At 46.3% G+C, this 21,624-nt stretch overlaps 1 protein-coding gene across 1 annotated transcript in view; it reads right to left on the bottom strand.

Moving 5' to 3' along the window:
* LOC139275542 (suppressor of tumorigenicity 14 protein homolog) overlaps window positions 1-21,624 on the bottom strand; it is a 272,613-nt gene that overhangs the window by 196,867 nt on the left and 54,122 nt on the right. The window contains exons 8-9 of the mRNA XM_070892710.1: window positions 19,156-19,295; window positions 11,900-11,997 (exon numbers count right to left, since the gene is read on the bottom strand). Of these exons, the coding sequence (XP_070748811.1) occupies window positions 11,900-11,997; window positions 19,156-19,295 (238 nt within the window). The remainder of the gene's footprint in view (window positions 1-11,899; window positions 11,998-19,155; window positions 19,296-21,624) is intronic.

Below are 21,624 nucleotides of genomic sequence, written 5' to 3'. Positions count from 1 at the left end.
CTCTTGGGGAGGAGTTGGCTAGCCGAGATGAATTGGAAATAGGGGGGATGTGCACGCCATTTCATCTGTTGAGCGAAGTTCATGCTCACAGGTCCTACAAAAATTCGGGTCACTGTTTCAACCCAGTGTCGGAACGTTCAAGGTCACTAAAGTAGTGATACGCATCACTCCGGATGCCAGACCAGTGCACCACAAAGGCAGAGCGGTGCCATATGTGATGCGTGAGAAAATTGAAAGTGAATTGGACAGGCTGCTCAGAGAGGGCATAATTTCGGCCGTTGAATTCAGTGACTGGGCAAGTCCCATCGTTCCTGTCCTTAAAGCACACGGCTCGGTCAGGATTTGTGGCGACTACAAAGCCACCATCAACCGAGTGTCGCTGCAAGACCAATACCCGCTCCCGAGAGCGGAGGACCTTTTTGCCACGCTGGCAGGTGGCAAGCTGTTCACGAAGCTGGACCTCACTTTGGCCTACATGACTCAGGAACTGGCTGAAGAATCCAAGCTTCTGACCACCATTACAACGCACAAGGGATTATTTATCTACAACAGGTGTCCGTTTGGCATTCGTTCGGCGGCAGCCATCTTTCTGCGGAACATGGAAAGCTTGCTCAAATCCATTCCTGGAACAATCGTATTCCAAGACAACATCCTTATAACGGGTCGAGACACCGAGGAACACCTCCACAACCTGGAGGAGGTGCTACGCCGACTGGACCAGGTAGGCTTGCGGCTGAAAAAGACCAAGTGTGTGTTTTAGGCCCCAGAGGTGAATTTTTTGGGCAGGAGGGTTGCCACAGACGGGATCCAGCCCACTGAATCAAAAAGGGAGGCGATCCGCTGGGCGCCCAGGCCCGGCAACACATCGGAGTTGTGATCATTCCTGGGATTTTTGAACTATTTTGGGAACTTTCTGCCAAACTTAAGCACACTGTTGGAGCCGTTACACATGCTCCTGCGTAAAGGCTGTGAATGGCTTTGGGGGGACTGTCAAGAACGGGCTTTCAATAAGGCGAGGAACCTGCTGTATTCTAACAAAGTGTTGACTTTGTATGACCCCTGTAAAAAATTGGTTTTAACGTGCGATGCATCGTCCTACAGGGTTGGGTGTGTGTTGCAGCAGGGTAATGACAACAGCCGACTCCAACCGGTGGCTTATGCCTCCAGGTCACTCTCCCAGGCAGAGTGTGGATACGGCATGGTCGAAAAGAAAGCACTCGCTTGTGTTTACGGTGTGAAAAAGATGCACCAGTACCTTTTCGGTAGACGGTTCGAGCTAGAGACGGACCACAAGCCGTTAACATCTCTGTTGTCTGACAGCAAGGCTGTCAACGCTAATGTGTCAGCTCGCATACAGCGATGGGCTCTCACACTGGCTGCATATGACTACACCATACGGCACCGGCCAGGCACCGAAAATTGCGCTGACGCGTGCAGCAGGCTCCCACTAGCCACCATCGAGGAGGCAGCGGAGCAAAGTGCTGAGATGGTCATGGCCGTTGAGGCTTTTGACACCGTAGGCTCCCCCATAACAGCCCGCCAGATCAAACTCTGGACCAACAGAGGCCCCCTCCTATCCATGTTAAAGAAATGTGTCCTGACTGGGGATTGGGCGCTGCACACAGGGTGTGCCCCGAGGAGGTCAGACGGTTTCAGAAACGGATGGATGAGCTCTTCATCCAAGCCAACTGCCTGCTATGGGGCAGCCGGGTAGTCATGTCCCAGAAAGGCAGGGAAGTGTTCATCAGGGAACTCCACAGCGAGCACCCTGACATCGTGTTAATGAAGGCCATTGCCCGGTCACATGTATGGTGGCCGGGGATTGACTCAGACCTGGAACATTGGGTTCGCAGGTGCATGACGTGTGCCCAGCTGGGCAATGCCCCCAGGGAGGCCCCACTCAGCCCGTGGCCCTGGCCCACCAGGCCATGGTCACATATTCACGTAGACTATGCGGGCCCGTTCATGGGGAAAACGTTCCTGATCGTTGTCGATGCATACTCGAAATAGATCGAGTGCATCATATTAAACTCGTGCACGACATCCATCACCGTGGAGAGACTGTGTACGATTTTCGCGACCCACGGCTTGCCGGACATCCTGGTCAGCGACAATGGCTTGTGTTTCACCAGCCATGAGTTCCAGGAGTTTATGTCGGGCAATGGTATCAAACACGTCCAGACAGCGCCGTTCAAGCCGGCTTCCAATGGCCAGGCAGAACGTGCGGTCCAAGTCATAAAACAGGGCATGCTACGCATCCAAGGACCCTCCCTTCAGTACCACCTATCGCGCTTCCTGCTGGCCTACAGGTCCCGCCCGCACTCGCTCACGGGAGTCCCGCTAGCGGAACTCCTCATGAAACGCATGCTTAAAACGCAGCTGTCTCTCATTCACCCAGTCCTGGCAGACATTATTGAGGGCAAGCGCCAGTCCCAAACCAAGTTCCATGATCGAAACTCAATGGGGAGGAGTATAGAAATGGATAACCCGGTATTTGTTCTTAACCATGCTTTGGGACCCAAGTGGTTTGAGGGCACAGTAATTGGCAAAGAAGGGAATAGGGTCATAGTGGTCAGACTAAACAATGGGCAGATATGCCGCAAACACTTGGACCAAGTAAAGAAAAGTTTCAGCAGAGACACGGAGGAACCGGAAGAAGAGCATGAGATGTCACCCACACCACTGTCAGTGGACGAGCAACGAGCATGCACAGTCCCTGCGGCCAGCCCGGACAGGCCGGAATCACCTCAGGTGACAGAGACGCATGCCGAGGCTCAGCCACCAGAGCCCCAACTGCGGCGCTCCACGAGAGAGCGTCAACCACCTGAGAGAGTTAACCTTTGACACAAAAAGACGAAAGGGGGAGGTGATGTCATGTATGTAACCATCATGCAACGGTAACCTTCATGTAACTGTAACCTTCATGCAACTCCTGTGCACTGTACTTATACCCTAGAAATGCACACCCTGACCACAGGGGGTGAACTTGTGGGAGACACTCCTCACCTGGGTTTCCAGGTATAAAAGGGGAGGTCCCACCCAGGGTCAAGACTCCTTGGTCCTGGGAATAAAGGTTAAGGTCACGTAGTGACTGTGTCTGCAGTACATGCCTCGTGTGAGTTTGTAGTACGGTGCAGGGACACCACACCGCCGTTTCCAGGGTCAAGTCTTTGGTCTCAATCACTTTCCTGAAAACCCCAGCGTGCCCGATGCCCTCAATAAAAAAGTCTCGCAGCATCTCCGCTCTGCATGCATCTGGGAACTTACATAGGCTCGCCAGTCGCCGGAGGTCTGCCATGAAGTCTGGAACGCTTTGCCCTTCTCGCCGCCGGTGCATGTAAAACCGGTGTCTCGCCATGTGCATGCTGCTCGCCGGTTTAGTGTTCCCCGATCAACTTACTGAGCTCTTCAAAAGTCTTGTCCACCGGTTTCTCTGGAGATGAGCCCTGCGTTTGTCGGCGGAATCCTGTCCCAGCCATTGCTTAGTGTCGAAGCTTTGCTTTAATCTCTCAATAAAATCGTCCCAATCATCACCAACACAGTACCTCTCGTCTGTGCTGCTAGTGGCCATGCTCACGTGGTTTAAATCCCAGTTTCTCGTCGCCAATAATATGTCCTTACTATACATTACAAATGCACACGAGGCCCATACTAGAGAGAAGGTCACTTTGTGACCAGTAACCTTTATTTGCCAGCACTGAAGTGAAGAAGGTGGGTGGAGCTTCCCCTTTTATACCTGAAAGTCCAGGTTAGGAGTGTCTCCCACAAGTTCACCACCTCGTGGTCAGTGTTCTCACAGTGTACAACTTAGGTCAGTTTATACATGGGTTACAATGACAGTTGAATACATGACAGAGACTAATAAAATTATTATCGTTCATTAATAAAGGAGCAAATAAGGCTTTTTTAGACCATTTATATTATTGCCGAACACTAGAAAATACTACAATCCATTTCAAAATACATCAAACGGTGGAGAACTATAAAGATCTGTGTAATATCAAACACACCTGTCAGCTCTGTGTACATACTGTCCACTTAAGATCCACTTAAAAGCACCTTCTCCAAGACGATATGCAATTCCGGCGGTATGTCGGCAGTATGTCATGAATTTGACACTTTTGGGCGGTATGACAGCGGTCTGCATGAGCGGGCAGTGTGGATACCGTCCAGCGGTATGTCACTGGTGAATTTTGGCCGGGCGATATGTCGGCGGTATGCAAGTGTTTTTTCACCAAAATTAGATTTTTGGATGGTAAGCGGGCGGTAGTGGGCGGTGAGCCTGGCGGCCCCAGGAGCAGCATGGCGGCCTCGGGCAGCAGCGTAGAGGCCACGGGGAGCAGCGTGGAGGCCTCGGGCAGCAGCGTGGGGGCCTCGGGGAGCAGCGTGGGGGCCCTGGGGAGCAACGTGGAGGCCCCGGGGAGCAGCGTGGAGGCCCCGGGGAGCAGCGTGGAGGCCCCGGGGAGCAGCGTGGAGGCCCCGGGGAGCAGCGTGGAGGCCTCGGGCAGCAGCGTGGAGGCCTCGGGCAGCAGCGAGAAGGCCCCGACCTGCGTGAGAACACCAGTGGCAGGTAGAGGCAATAAAAGGAGGCATGGAGGCCTACTACTCCTGGGGGCAGCGCGAGCTGATGCAGGAGTGTGACGGCAGCGAAGAGTGACGTTATCAAGGTCCAGGAGCGTGGGCAGATACAGCAGGAGTGGCCAGGTCGGGGCGAAGGAGTGGCGAGAGACTGTAGTGTAATGTGATCGATGCCCAGGAGAGGCACGAGTTTGGGGCCAGGGGCAGCACGGGTCAGCCCACACTATGATATGTGTGCGCACTAGGTCCGTGCAGCAGAGCTGGTCTCCAGTCGTCTTGGATAACCCTTGCCACTGGACCAAGACCTAGCTCTGTCAAGCCCGTGTGGCGGCTGGTGTACAACGGTCACCACACGTTAAAAAAATCCACGCACAGGCATCTTCCACCCTTGAGGATGTAGTTCTGGTCCTTCATTTGAAACACTTATGAACTCATCTTTTTTTGGTGTGGAAGCAAGTCATCCTCGTTTCGAGTGGGCGGTATGTCGATGAATTTCGGGCCCACTATTTTTTTATTCTTTAGCAGCGATTCGCTAGAAAAGGGTCTTGTGAATGTTTTGTGATTTTTTATTTTATGTTTTTTGGAAATTTTATGTGTTTTTCCCCCTCCCTAGGCCCAATTCGCAGCGGTAATCGGTTTAAAACAATGTTCAGATTTCGGAACATTCTCCAGATTCCGGACGACCTCTCCACAGATCAGTGCAATGTCCGGATTTCGGAACATTACGAATTTCGGAACTCCAGATTTCGGACGCTCCACCTGTACAGCATGTGGCAGCCATATGGGTGCATTGAAGTAAGTTAAGTAAATCTGGCCATGATGAGGCCAACAAAGGCATCCTGTGCAGCATATGTTCGCCACTATTGGTGCCATATCCACCTAAGATTCCTCATCCCCGTCTTCCACCTGCTCCTGCTCCTCCTCCTCCGCCTCTGAAGAGGCTGCGTGCCCTACGCATTGCTTCTCCTGCAGCTCCAATCCTCGCTGTTGCACTATGTTGTGCAGTGTGCAGCAAATGACAATGATTCTGGAGACCCAGGCTGGTGTGTACTGAAGGGTCTCCTCCAGATCTGTCAAGGCATCTGAAGGACATCTGCAGCGGGCCTATTGCCTGCTCGATGACATCTGGTGGACATGTGGCTCTCATTATAATGTTCCTCAGTCTCAGTACTTGCGTTCTCAAGGGTGTTATGAGCTATGTCTTCATTGATTAGCCATTGATTGTCTCCAAGCAGCCAGCCGATAAGTCTGTTTAGAGGTGCAAAGAGCTGAGTGAGGGTGCAGCACAAAAGAGTCATGATGGCTCCTAGAGAATTTGGTGCAGACATGCATAATGAGAGGTGATCTTATCGAAATGTATAAGATTATGAGGGGGCTTGACAAGATGGATGCAGAGAGGATGTTTCCACTGATGGGAGAGATTAGAACTAGAGGTCATGATCTTAGAATAAGGGGCCACCCATCCGAGATGAGGAGAAATTTCTTCTCTGAGGGTTGTAAATCTGTGGAATTTGCAGCCTCAGAGAGCTGTGGAAGCTGGGACATTGAATAAATTTAAGATAGAAATAGACAGTTTCTTAAACGATAAGGGGATAAGGAGTAATGGGGAGCAGGCGGGAAAGTGGAGCTGACTCCATGATCAGATCAGCATTGATCTTATTGAATGGCGGAGCAGGCTCAAGCGACCGTATGGCCTACTCCTGTTCCTATTTCTTATGTTCTTATTATCTTTTTATGGTTGCAGACAAGCTACACATTGAGGGAGTGGAAGCCCTTGCAATTCACAAACACTCCTGGGTGATGAGGGGGCGCCTTTAAGGCCACATGTTTACAGTCGATGATACCCTGCACCTGTGGGAAGCCGGCCAGAGCGGCAAAGCCGAGCACCCGCTCAGTAACACTGGCTTTATCAATGACAAAGTTTATATAATTGGCTGACTCATTGAACATGGCATCGATGACGTGTGTGATGAATCTGTGGCCGGCCAACTGCAAGATCCTGCAAATGACTGCTGCAGACACCTGGAAGGAGCCTGCGGCGAAAAAGTTGAGGGTGGTGGTGACTTTGACAGCCACTGGTAAGGCGTGTCCACCAGGTCCTCTGGGCAGCAGGTCTTGTTCCAGTAAGCTGCAAATGTCTGCGATGACCTGGCACCATAGCCTGAGCCTTCTGAAGCAATGCTGCTCAGTCATGTTGAGAAATCTCATCCTCTGCCTGTTTACCCTGTGCTGGGGGTATCGCCTCTGACGCGATGCAGCCCTGTGGTGCCCCCCTCTCTCCTGTGGAGCATCAGGTGGTTGAGGAGAAGGCTGCTGTTGTGGCTGCTGCTGCTGCTGTTGGGGCTCATCTTGGTCCAATTCTGAGGACCAAGGCAAGACAGTATAAGCAGCACCCATGCTGATGTAGTAGATGGCAGGTAAAGTGGAGATCAGAAGGTCATTCCTTCAATGTTTTGATACTGAGTAGCAATGTGGTGAGAGATTTCAGAAATGACCTGCAAACCTTTGATACCTAAATCTGTGGACAAAATGGAGTCAGCAAGTGCCTTTCCATGAAGCGAGTAATGTGTTGTAATGTAGGAGTATTTATGTGCTTCACATAAGAACATAAGAAATAGGAGCAGGATTAGGCCATACGGCCCCTCGAGCCTGCTCCGCCATTTAATACGATCATGACTGATCCAATCATGGACTCAGGTCCACATCCCTGCCCGCTCCCCATAACCCCTTAATCCCTTATCGGTTCTCAATGAATGGACTCGCCAATGGTTACTGAGCTCACGCCATCCCTTCACAGGCGAGGTTCCTGAACTGCGTGAATCCCGTGCATCTACAGTAAAAGTCAAAATCTGGTGTTAAAAACCCTCTTAAGGATCTCTCAACAAGAAGTTAATGCCTTTGCAGAGGAAAGATCTCTCCACTCTGCCCCAACAACATGCTTTAGCCCTTACCTCAGAAGAGCATCACTGCATCAATATTGTATTTCTTTTCCCTTTCTAACAGCATCAATCCTCGAAGTTGTGAGTGACATAGAAACATAGAAAATAGGTGCAGGAGCAGGCCATTCAGCCCTTTGATCCTGCACCACCATTCAATATGATCATGGCTGATCATTTTTGCAACTTTAGTACCCCATTCCTGTTTTCTCTCCATACCCCTTGATCCCCTTAGCCATAAGGGCCACATCTAACTCCCTTTTGAATATATCTTAACGAACTGGCCTCAACAATTTTCTGTGGTAGAGAATTCCACAGGTTCACAATTCTCTGAGTGAAGAAGTTTCTCCTCATCTCAGTCCTAAATGGCTTACCCCTTACCCTTAGAATGTGACCCCTGGTTCTGGACTTCCCCAACATCGGGAACATTCTTCCTGCCTCTAACCTATCCAATCCCGTCAGAATTTTATATGTTTCTATGAAATCCCCTCATTCTTCTAAATTCCAGTGAATATAAGTCTAGTCGATCCAGTCTTTCTTCATATGTCAGGCCAGCCATCCTGGGAATCAGTTTGGTGAACCTTTGCTGCACTCCCTCAATAGCAAGAATGTCTTTCCTCAGATTAGGAGACCAAAACTGTACACAATATTCAAGGTGTGGCCTCACCAAGGCCCTGTACAACTGCAGTAAGACCTCCCTGCTCCTATACTCAAATCCTCTCGCTATGAAGGCCAACATGCCATTTGCCGCCTTCACCGCCTGCTGTACCTGCATGCCAACTTTCAATGACTGATGTACCATCACACCGAGATCTCGTTGCACCTCTCCTTTTCCTAATCTGTCACCATTCAGATAATATTCTGTCTTCCTGTTTTTGCCACCAAAGTGGCTAACCTCACATTTATCTTCATTATACTGCATCTGCCATGCATTTGCCCACTCACCTAACCTGTCCAAGTCACTCTGCAGCTTCTTAGCATCCTCCTCACAGCTCACACTGCCACCCAGCTTAGTGTCATCTGCAAACTTGGAGATATTACACTCAATTCCTTTGTCTAAATCATTAATGCGTATTGTAAATAGTTGGGGTCCCAGCACTGAATCTTGCGGTACCCCATTAGTCACTGCCTGCCATTCTGAAAAGGACCCATTCATTCCTACTCTTTGCTTCCTGTCTGTCAACCAGTTCTCTATCCACATTACCTCCAATACCATGTACTTTAATTTTGCACACTAAAGGCTAACCGGTCTATAATTCCCTGTTTTCTCCCTCCCTCCTTTTTTAAAAAGTGGGGTTACATTAGCTACCCTCTAATCCATAGGAACTGATCCCGAGTCTGGAGAATGTTGGAAAATGACCACCAATGCATCCACTATTTCTAGGGCCACTTCCTTAAGTACTTTGGGATGCAGACTATCAGGCCATGGAGATTTATCGGCCTTCAGTCCCATCAATTTCCCTAACACAATTTCCTGACTAATAAGGATTTCCTTCAGTTCCTCCTTCTCACTAGACCCTCGGTCCTCGAGTATTTCTGGAAGGTTATTTGTGTCTCCTTAATGAAGACAGAACCAAAGTATTTGTTCAATTGGTCTGCCATTTCTTTGTTCCCCATTATAAATTCACCTGATTCTGACTGCAAGAGACCTACATTTGTCTTCACTAATCTTTTTCTCTTCACATATCTATAGAAGCTTTTGCAGTCAGTTTTTATGTTCCCTGCAAGCTTATTCTCATAATCTATTTCCCCCTCCTAATTAAACCCTTTGTCCTCCTCTGCTGAATTCTAAATTTCTCCTAGTCCTCAGATTTGCTGCTTTTTCTGGCCAATTTATATGCCTCTTCCTTGGATTTAATACTATCCCTAATTTCCCTTGTTAGCCACGGTTGAGCCACCTTCCCCATTTTATTTTTACACCAGACAGGGATGTACAATTGTTGAAGTTCATCCATGTGATCTTTAAATGTCTGCCATTGTTGATTAGTACTGAATTAAGTACAGATTAGTCCTGTAAGCCCGTGCCCTTTAGGAACTTGATTGAGAATGCCAAAGCAAACTTTACATAGCACACAGAGAGACATTTATCCCATCAGCCTGGGATGGATTTGAATCTCAGTCCTACGGGTGAAAGTTCAATATTTAAACAACTGTACCACTCGTCTTTTTCTTTCAAAATGCTTTTCAAAGCCATTTACTGCACTAGATTGTATGTTGGCATACACACCATTTACTGTAATGCATTGTATGTTGGCAAACAAATGAAGAAAAGTTTGTCAAACAGAAGAATGGTGCCTCCCATTGATTGTTCTGCCAAATTTCTCCCATCCAACTCTCGTATCCCCACCTTCCCTGAAAGTGTTTGATTCCTTGCTAGAGTACAGCCCATGGTGCCAGTGTCTCACTGGTACCTTGTCCAACTAATCAGTCTCAACATACAAGCTTAAACAGTGAGCATCATCAGGCTATTAAGATCATCATCATCATAGTCAGTCCCTCAAATCAAGGATGACTTGCTTCCACGTCAAAAAGTTCACAGGTGTTTCAATGAAGGACCTAAAATTCCAGGTCCCTAACTAAATCTTGAAGGGTGGAAGATGCCTGTGTGTGGATTTTTTTAACGTGTGGTGACCGTTGCACACCAGACACCACACGGGCTTGACCGAGCTAGGTCTTGGTCCAGTGGCAAGGATTAGCCAAGACAACTGGAGACCAGCTCTGCTGCACGGACCTAGTGCGCACACGTATCGCAGTTTGGGCTGGCCCGTGCTGCCCCTGGGCCCTCGCCTTTCCTAGGCCCCGAATTCACGCCTCTCCTGGGCCCTGATCACGTCGCTCGACAAACTCTCACCGCTCCTTCGCCCCGACCTCGCCGCTCCTGCTGTACCTGCCCACGCTCCAATCACCGACCTGGATCTTGGTGACGTCCTTCTTCACTGCCGTTGCTCTCCTGCTCCAGCATGTGCTGCTCCCTGGAGTGGTATGCCGCCACACTGTTCCTTCCGCTCCCCGGCCTGCTCCGATGGTGCTCGCAGGCTGCACAGACTGCTGGGCCAGACCGCCACAATGCTCCTTCCGCTCCCCGGCCTGCTCCGATGGTGCTTGCAGGCCGGGTGCCGCTCAGCCTGCTGGAGAACAAGTCTGGTAGTGATCAGCAATGATCCCAATCATTTGTTTTTCGTGTGCGGTCCCTTTAGATTTGGTGCCCCGCTGCGCATGCGCGCTATCTTTGACAGTGGTAACTGCTGGTGAGCAGCCCGCGCACCTTAAGGGGAACGTTGATGACCAGGGATTATTTCACCTCTACCTAGCGATAGGAGAAAAGAGGATTTTAATATTTTAGACAAATATTTTTGTGCTTTGATGTTACTTTTAAAGAGTTACCAACATCACCGTTAAAGGAATATAAGTTTCCCAAGTTTTTAAATAACCTACGTAACAATGATTAATAATGCATTGACATCATTGTTCTTGCAGTATAATGATTTTTTTTAACATTAAATTAAAAAACAATCTTTAAAAATCACATCACAGTAATTTGCACTGTACACATTTCACATCTGTCTCAATGTGCACTTTGGTGATCCTATTGACACGGCTCTAAAATGGAGTTGTTAAGATTGGCAGCTCCAGGAATCGAACTTACCAGAATCACTGGGAATTCCTCCTTCCCACTAAGAATCTGTAGATAGATTTTGTGAAATAGCATTTCCAACTCAGAGCTTCAGATAGCAAGAGCGTGTGGTGTGAAGTTGGACAGAGCTCAGCATGCCCTGTACAGATTTCTGTTAAGGATCTGCGCTGAGGGGGCTAATTCATAAAATCTACCATTTGATATTTTCTGGCATTCCACGTGATCATCGCAACATTTCAGGAGTTAAAAAAGTAAAAACCATGCATAATGGATTGCGCCCACCACAACAGCAGTAATTTAAAAATAATAAATTCGGTATCTAATGAACAGCATAAAGTATAAGTTAAAATTTTATTGAGCTTTTAAATTCATCTTGCTTGGTACATTAATCTACAAAGGTATGGGTTGCAGTTTGTCAACATTGAAAGGAATAAAGTTAGATGAGAGGCAGTTTGGTGAAAATCCAGAAAACCTTTTAAGTGATGGAGAAAACAGGGTAGAGTTAATGGATGTATGGCCAGAAAGAATTCATAATTTTGATCCAATTATAACCACGCAGGAAATTAAAAGATAGGAACTACGTGAATAAAACCCACATGAAGCAGGTGCTCTGCTAGTAGAGACACTGATCGTGATTATTGTTGAAGCAAAACACACTGCAAACAATCATGCCATTGAAAGAGAAATGGTGACCATCCAATCATCACACATAATCTGTACATAAATATTTAATAACCTTTATTTTACTTACTGTAATTGTCCAGAGACAGTTGATATTTGGAGGGTAGTTACTGGGATAACATGGAGAGATCAGTGACCCATTATAAGCAGTTATAGTTCCACCACAGACTGAAAATCAAAAAGAATAGGAATGAATAACCACATTTCAAAATTACTGAATTGCAGAATGATTTATGAATAGTTCTCCAGAGTGCATCTATAACTTCTAAATCATCCTACAAATAAAAGCCACTGACTGAAGATGTGCTAGCTTTTCAAAACGACACAACCTAAAATGTGAAAAAGCCTGGGGGTATAAGTTCTTCTGTGTCCTATATGTAGTGAAATCTTAAACCCATTGCTGAAAATATTTATAAATTCACAATGCCAAAGTTCACAGAAAAAATCATTCCCTACCATCCACTGCTGAAACAAATTCACAATAAAAGGGGCATTCCCACGATTTTAGAAAAATCCGAGGCAAAAAAACTGGTCAGTTAAAAAATCAAAGTGTTTTTTTTCTTTTGGATTGTGATTGTCCCAGAAAGCATTCCATTAATTTTTGCTATGCTCTCTGATCCTTCAGCACCTTGATCTTTAAATGGAATTTTTCCTCCAAAACTCCAATTCAAGTCCCTGCTACTGATTTTCAATCCTTTGGGGCCGAAATAGCCCTTTGACCAAAACGGGGCGCATTCTCCGATTTCCTTGGGGATTTACTGCCCCAATCGTTGGGGCGGTGTTTCAAGGGATCGTTTCCTCTTTTTTAATATTTCTCCGGTGGGTCACTGAAATAGGGTTACATAGGTCCGGAAGTCGGTGGGGAGCGGGGCGAAAGGAGGGCGGACTCATGAGCAGACATAGTCAGCGTGACTCTTATGATGTCAGCACGACGCGGACATGCCAAGTTGCGCTGATGCGTCAAAAAGTCCCTCCCCTTTAACTGCAGAGACTTCAGTAGTGCCCACTGGGCCACCAGGGAGGGTTTCGGCTGGGCAAGCGGCCCAGTACCCAAGAGGGTGTGCAGGCAGCCTGGCCGAACATGTGGCCACCATTGTTGGGCTGACACTGGAGTCAGCCGAAAATTAAAATAAAATGTTGGCCGCGGCAGTGCGCCCTCCCATTTAAGGGCGATGCGCCGCCCAGCCGCAAGCAGCTTCCCGCCCAGGGAAAGCTGTCAGTAGCAGGACATTTGGAAAAGCATAATACAGTCAAGCAGAGTCAGCATGGCTTTATGAAAGGGAAATCATGTTTGACAAATTTGCTGGAGTTCTTTGAGGAGGAACCGAACAGTGTGGATAAGGGGGAACCAGTGGATGGCATTTGATAAGGTGTCAAATAAAAGGTTACTGCACAAGGTAAGAGCTCACTGGGTTGGGGATAATATATTAGCGTGGATACAAGTTTGGTTAACTAACAGAAAACAGAGAATCAGGATAAGTGGGTAATTTTCCGGTTGGCAAACAATAACTAGTGGGATGCCACAGGGATCGGCGCTGGGGCCTCAACTATTTACAATCTATATTAATGACTTGGATGAACGGACCGAGTGTAATGTAGCCAAGTTTGCTGATGATACAAAGAGGGGTGGGAAAGCAAGTTGTGAGGAGGACACAAAAAATCTGCAAAGGGATATAGACAGGCTAAGTGAGTGGGCAAACATTTGGCAGATGGAGTATAATGTGGGAAAGTGTGAGGTTATCCACTTTGGTAGGAAAAATAAAAAAGCAAATTAGTAATTAAATGTAGAGAGGTTACAAAATGCTGCAGTACAGAGGGACCTGGGTGTCCTTGTGCAAGAAAGGCAAAAAGTTAGTATGCAGGTACAGCAAATAAGCAAGTAAGGCAAATGGAATGTTGGCTTTTATTACAAGGGAGATGGAGTGTGAAAGCAGGGAAGTCCTGCTACAACGTATTGCTAAGACTATGTCCTGGACAACGTGGACCACTTCCCTTATCTCGGGAGCCTCCTATCATCAAGAGCAGGCATTGACGATGAGATCCAACACCGCCTCCAGTGTGCCAGTGCAGCCTTCAGCTGCCTGAGGAAAAGAGTGTTTGAAGCACAGGCCCTCAAAATTGTCACCAAGTTCATGGCCATAGTAATACCCGCCCTCCTGTATGGCTCAGAGATGTGGACCATGTACAGTAGACACCTCATGTCACTGGAGCAATACCACCAACAATGTCTCCGCAAGATCCTACAAATTCCCTGGGAGGACAGACGCACCAACGTTAGCGTCCTCGTCCAGGCCAACATCCCCAGCATTGAAGCTAAAATGTCTTTACTATACAGTACAAATGCATACGAGGCCCATACTAGAGAGAAGGTCACTCTGTGACCAGTAACCTTTATTAGCCAGCACTGAAGTGAAGAAGATGGGTGGAGCTTCCCCTTTTATACCTGAAAGTCCAGGTTAGGAGTGTCTCCCACAAGTTCACCACCTAGTGGTCAGTGTTCTCACGGTGTACAACTTAGGTCAGTTTATTATACATGGATAACAATGACAGTTGAATACATGACAGAAGCACTGACCACACTTGATCAGCTCCGCTGGACAGGCCACACAGTTTGCATGCCAGGCACGAGACTCCAAAGCAAGTGCTCTACTCGGAACTTGTCCACGGCAAACGAGCCAAAGGTGGGCAATGGAAATGTTACAAGGACACCCTCAAAGCTTCCCTGATAAAGTGCAACATCCCCTCTGACATCTGGGAGTCCCTGGCCAAAGACCGCCCGAAGTGGAGGAAGTGCGTTCGGGAGGGCGCTGAGCTCGAGTCTCGTCATCGAGAGCATGCAGAATCAAACGCAGGCAGCGAAGGAGACTTTCCTTCAGCCACCACCTGTCCCACCTGTGACAGAGACAGTGGTTCTCGTATTGGACTGTACAGCCACCTAAGAACTCATGCTAAGAGTGGAAGCAAGTCTTCCTCGATCCCGAGGGACTGCCTATGATGATGATGATGATGTTGGTGAGACCACACCTAGAATACTGTGTACAGTTTTGGTCTCCTTATTTAGGAGAGCTGATATTTGCATTGGAGGCTGTTCAGAGAAGGTTCATGAGGTTGATTCCGGAGATGAAGGTGCTGACTTATGAAGAAAGGTGGAGCAGGTTGGGCCTATACTCATTGGAGTTTAGAAGAATGAGAGCTGATCTTATTGAAACATATAAAGGTACTGAGGGGGCTCAACAAGGTAGATGCAGAGAGGATGTTTCCACTCATGGGGGAATCTAGAACTAGGGAGGCATAGTTTAAGGATAAGGGGTCACCCATTTAGAACTATGCCCCCCTAGTTCTAGATTCCCCCACGAGTGGAAACATCCTCTCTGCATCTACCTTGTTGTAGGGGAGGACGAAAATCCCCTCATTTTACCCAGAAGGAAAAGAGCTGTGGGATCTGTCTGTGCTGCAATGTGAAATTGAAACCGAGACGGTTTGACCTTGGATTGGACGGGGGAGGACACCGGAGGGCCAATGGTGGGACAGAGTCAGCCCGAAGCATGGGGCTTTCAAGCCAATGGGAGAGCACTTGCTCGAAAACTGTGGGACTGACTCATCGCCATTATCGGGCTATTGTCTTCCCCATGTTTACACTATGGAAGAAAGTTATGCAGACCTTCAGAAAACTAGGGAACCCAAAACAAATCAAGGGCCTACACAATGGCTACAGGAGGCCAACCCAATCAACACCGACTCAAACCTTGACTAGGTTAGAAAAACTGAATTGGAGGAAAATTATGCAGACCTTCAGAAACTAGGGAACCCAAAACAACCCAAGGGCCTACATAATGGTTACAGGAGGCCAACGCAATCAACACCCACTCAAACCTTGAGTAGGTTAACATCAGTGGAAAAAACCCCACAATAATCTAAAACTGCTGTATTTTTCAAAATCACAAAGCCCACCAATGGGAAGAATCGATTTCAGCACGAGAGGCGGACTGGATAATCTGGCTATAAAAAGGGGTTTCTGACGCAGTGTGTGTGGTTCCCTGCTCTCGTGATCCAACAACCAGCAAGCCTCTCGACACACCGAAGATAGAAGAAACAAACCATCAGACTGCAGAAGGCACAGTAGTGAGTATAACCTCTGGTCCCCGGAACTCCCAACTCAGTTAGGCCAGGAAAGGTGGGAGGTTGGGCATTGTACTGCTAAACTTGTGTAAAGATTTTCGTTGTGTCCGTTTAGTGGGATTTAGGGGGATTGTTTTGTTGGTGTATTGCTGTTTGTTGAGATACACCTTGTCAAATAAATTGGAAGCCTAAGTTCCTCTTGGAATCACCTTGTCTCAGTTCTATTGTATTACATCTCCTGATTGTGAGTCTTATGTCAGGACAGTGTAAGGGAAGCTAGGAGCGCCTCGAAAATGCTCAACTGTGTGTCACAGGCTAGGGAAGAAGTGGTTAGGAGTGTTTGACACACAGGTGCCTCACAGGCTAGGCATAAGCTGTGGGGACGCACGAGTCTCAAAAACCCCCTTCATAAGCTGTGGACACAGTCTCTCCAGGCGTGCTCTTGCAGCACTCAGAGTACCTCACAGGCCAGGCATAAGCTGTGAGAGCAGAAGCCCAGAGAGAGACACCCAAGGCGCAACAACACTCCCAGAGAAACCCTTACACTTGTTGAGCCCCCTCAGTATCTATGAGGAGGAATTTCTTCTCTCAGAGGGTTGTAAATCTGTGGCATTCTCTGTCCCAGAGAGCTTTGGAGGCTGAGTCATTGAATATATTTAAGGTGGAGATAGACAGATTTTTGAACGATGAGGGAGTGAAGGGTTATGGGGAGCGGGCGGGAAAGTGGAGCTGAGCCCTAGATCAGATCAGCCATGATCTTATTAAATGGCGGAGCAGGCTTGAGGGGCCAAATGGTCTACTCCTGCTCCTATTTCTTACTTTCTTAAGTTCTTATGTGAGGGGTACCAAGCGGCAGCCGACCCGCTCCTGCAGGGCAATTTCCCTCGTGGGCAATTTCTCGTGGGGCAATTTCCCACACAGGGCGGTACAGGGTTGGCGCATGCCCAACGGGGCAGGAACACAGGCGGGGTGGAAACGTCCGCCGCCACAAACATAAAGGAGGGCGACTTCACAAATGTCTGCACCTCTGCCCTGACTGAGCAGTAGGTGCTTACCACCTGGAACGACTCTTTAAAAAAGGGGCAATTTCAGCCCCTTTCTCTCTGGATCTATTTCAAAAAAGAAATTTAATTCCACAGTAAAACCAAAGGCCAAGAACTTTCCCCATGCTACTAAATCCCCTCCCCCCTTCTATTCTACACAGAGAACTATCCACTATCTAGTGTAAATTAATAATCATGGAGTAGAGTTTCCACTTTGGGAGCAATTGGTGATCCTGGTGCAATTGTGCCCAAAATTGCAGCCATTTTGAAAAGTGTTTTTTTTTTCCCTCCAGTTTCCACTCAAACTCATTTGCATTTTGACAGTGGCAAAATCTGCCATGAACCAGTGCAATGGGGTAATGTTTTAAAACATTTTTTTTTAAACTTTGCTTTAAAATATATTCTTTGATATATTTAAGATTGGTAAATTAATGCAGCTGAAAATGAGTTTATCACAAAAAAATAAGCATTTTTAAATCAGTGTCAAGCCAGCACCTGTGAATAACCCAATTTTAAATGATTGAAAATGATTATTAAAAACTATACAGAACCATTTATTAGATATATTGTGGTACAGTAGTCAGTTTTTTGGTAAATTAAAAAAAAAATTACATTCAAAAGTTTTTAAAGCATGGCAATTAATGTACTTGCGCCCAAAAGAACCAGTTTTTAAAGCCTCCTCTAAAGCTTGCAAACGAGCGCAATTAGCAGAAACTCCCAATGGTGATTAATTCATCCTGAGGGCGTGGCCAGTTTTGTGGTTGGGGCCAGCTTCTAGTGTGATATATTTAAACTAGCGCATAAGATTGCGGAAACTTGAGTTGCACTGAATGCAATTTGTGCTTAAAATTCCGCGAACTCTTGTGTGGGTTACGGCAATTTCAGGTGAATTGCAGCAAGAAAGTCAGCATAACAGAGTGGAAATATTACCCTCTTGTATATTATCTTCTGTGTATTCTCCACTTTGCAACTGGTAAGAGATAAAATCTAAATGTCTATATATAAAATTATAGGTAATAAAGGGCATGCATTTATAGTTTTCACAGAATAATACATTAATGGAATTCAATTCCCAAAGCACTAGTAAAAATGTCCAGAATGCCATTTAACAAAAAATAAATTTGACTTATTCACTGACCTTAAATGATGCATTCCCTACATAGAATAAACACCCCTACTGCTATTATAATATGTATATTAAGGAAATTTTGGGATATTAAGAGTATCAGGGATATGGGGATAGTGCAGGAAAGTGGAGTTGAGGTAGAAGATCAACTATGATCTCATTGAATGGCGGAGCAGACTCGAGGGGCCAAATGGCCTACTCCTGGTCCTAATTCTTAAGTTCTTATATCAAAAACAACATGACATTCTACATTGGCCTGAGGTACACAACTCTCATCCTTTCTCTCACCTGATCAACATCCATTAACCCGAACTCTGTTTTCAATTTTCTATCCATGCTACATGTCCTTTTATACCATACACCTGAATTTTTATAACAAGTCTCCTGAGAGACGCCTTATCAAGTGCCTTCTTAAAATCCAAACACACAACATTTTCTGTATTTCCTTTATCTATACAGTCAGTCATTTATTCTAAAAAATTCTACTGAATGTATTAAACATGGCTTGTTACAGCAAATTTGTAATGGTTGTCACTTATTTGTGCCATACACTTCAAAATGCTTATTAATTTGATCTAGAATTATGGGTTGTAAGAAAGAGTTAGCCTACAATTAACTAATATTAGACTGATTAGTCTATAGTTACTCAGTTTATCGTTCTCTTACATTGGTTATGTCAGCTACCCATCAGTCTTCTGACAAGATTTGCATATCTAGGCAGGATTGTTGAGTATATTCGAGGCTAAGATCGATAGAATTTTGGAATCTAAGAGAATCAAGGGATATGAAGATTGGGCGGGAAAATAGAGTTGAGGTCAAAGATCAGCCATGATCTTACTGAATGGCGGAGCAGGCTCGAAGGGCCGTATGGCCCACTCCTGCTCTGATTTCTTATGTTCTTATGATTGCCTTCAAAACTATGTATGAAATCATTGATATAGTGCAAAGATATCAGAAAAAAGTTATTCACTGGTCATGTACTTGTGCTTAATTCTCCTATAAAATTAAATAGCTGGAAACATTGTAAGATAGACTCACTTGTTGTCTTGGTGTATTGTAACGTTGCTTCAAACTGATTCATATTATTGGCTTGTGAAAAGTACATTGCCAACATTACATTCCCTGATGATGTCACCGTGAAGGGCTGCAAAGCAAAGTGTTGGTTGCTGGAGCAGATCCTGTCAAGTGAAGATATAACGGTATGAACATTGTGCAAAGGTGGTTCCATATATGGTTAAAGATTAAAGAGCTAGAAATTCAGTATCGCCCACTTTGAGGCAGTGACACATCTGGAGCGCTAACTTTAGTGCCGGGTGATGTCTCCCGCCTCAAAGTGGGATATTTAGTTGTATCGCCCCAAGAGGAGAGTGGAGTGCTAAGAGAAGCGTTCCACACTCCTTTTCGAGTGCTGACGGAACGATAGCGCAGGAGGCCGACTCAATTTTTGGCGCTAGGATGCCGGCATCCTAGCGCCTAATAATGAAAAATAAAAGCCTGTTGGAAAATTCAATAAACCTCACCCACACTTCCCCACTACTGCAACAAATAAATAACAGTTTAAAAAGTGACATTTCAGCACTTAACTTGCACTCTGGACGATATCGCCTAGGGATCGTCGCTGGACTGACTGCTTTCCCCTGCCGGTCTCAGCACCAGGCGCTACGGCAGGTGAAAGACTGAATTTTGCAAACCCGACGCTACGAGCGCCGCCGCAAAAACCGAGCCGAGGATCGCGATCGGGCAAAGAACAGCTGAGCACCTGATTTTTCACTGCAGAGTGTCAAAAGGTGGCGAAAACCCGGTCACAAACCACTCGAAAATCCAGCCCCAAGACTATAAATTAGATTGAGGGTCTTATTACTCTTGATGTAAGCCGGGGACAGCAAATACCTCAGACTTTAGTAGGAAGCAATGATTTCTGTTCCAAGATGAAATGATTGCTTTGGACGTTATGGTCAGAAAATCACTGGTGTATTGGAAGCAAAACAAAAACACTGCAGCAATTGTACAATCTTTTTGAAATGGTTTCAGCATAGCATAAAGCAAATTAATATTGCACTAAATTTTGATCACCAGTATGCATTACTGTTCACTGGTCCAGTTCCTGTACTGGACTATCTGATCCCACATCCTTAGTTAAGTGCTTCTCTGGTCCTTTATTAACCCATCTACTCCCAAAACCAGTGTTCTTATCTATGTTTGATTAGTCATGCAACTGAAATGTCAGCTAGTATGGATTTGAAATTGCTTTAAGCTGCCTCATGACATAGTCTCTATTGTGACTTTGTACAGCAGAACATGCTCTACCTTGACCACAAACAAAATTAATAAATTATTGTTTAAAAACAACTCAAATGAGTCATAACTATTTCCAGACCTCATTAACTGGATGACAAAGATTTTAAAAATTCCTCTAAGCCATGCATAGAGTTTTGAACGAGAATATTGAAATTGTTTAAAAGACCAGTTAGAATGTCATAAGTATCCACTGACATGAAGATATAGTTACAAGTTACAATCGCTGACTTACAACTGTCTGCAAAACACAAATGTGTGGCTTGAACTTTCATTGTGTATTATCCGGAAATCAGGTCGCAAGTTTTTAAGTCATCTGCAAATCAACAGACAACGGAAATAATTTCAATCTGCTGCAATCGGTGTTAATGGGGTGGTAACCAATGTTCGCTCTAATTGTTTTGGCCCGCGCAGCCCCTTTAATGGGCTACGCAGGCCATTCAAAATTCCGTGCATGCGCAGTTTTTCTATTTAAAAGCCAGCTCACCGGCTGCGCGGGACCTGCAGAGTGTTACGTGTCTGCGCGGCAACACAGCTTAAAGGGAACATTGGTGGTAACTGCCTCGAAAAGGGGTCTGTATCCTTACTCTCCTGATAATCCTGACAACTGACCGTTGCGAATTTCACAGGGGGCTAATATTGGACAGTCGCCATGCCTGTCTAATTCAGACGGTAGGTCCTTTTAATAAGCAAATCGTGATCTTCTGGCATACAGCAACTTGTATCGGTTTACTTAAAGTCTTCGGCTTCCACAGGAACCACTATGCCTGAATTAATCGTTTCCTCTGATGAATAGATAACCTTATTCTAAGAAAGGGGCCTTCAGAAGACTTCAAAGGAATTCAGGGCTTCCCCCACCCCCTCACCCCACACCCCAAAGGCTTGTTTAGCATAGAGTGCATGACATCTACCCACAGCTCCAGAATTTAAAGGTCTGGTCTAATTGGGGTCGTATCCTGGGAGAGCAGAGTTCTGGCCCATATTTCCCCCCCACCCCCCTCCACCACACCCCAGGCAGAAAGGAGTCTTATACTATCTCCCAACCTAAGAATTACAGTCCCATTATGTTACAGTTCTCAGAATGTGCTATTTCTGCAGCTTTCATTGATTATAAACTCCACTGAAATAAGAGAGAGCCCTTGTTTAAAAGAAAACTGTACTTTTAAAACTGTTCAAATACATATGGTCAAAATTGCAGGAAGCCTGCAGTAT

The sequence above is a fragment of the Pristiophorus japonicus genome, chromosome 11 (genome assembly GCF_044704955.1).
Source record: "Pristiophorus japonicus isolate sPriJap1 chromosome 11, sPriJap1.hap1, whole genome shotgun sequence".
NCBI classification, from domain to species: domain Eukaryota; kingdom Metazoa; phylum Chordata; class Chondrichthyes; family Pristiophoridae; genus Pristiophorus; species Pristiophorus japonicus.
The sequence above is the reverse complement of the archived record's forward strand: the minus strand, read 5'-3'. Positions and strand labels throughout refer to the sequence as shown.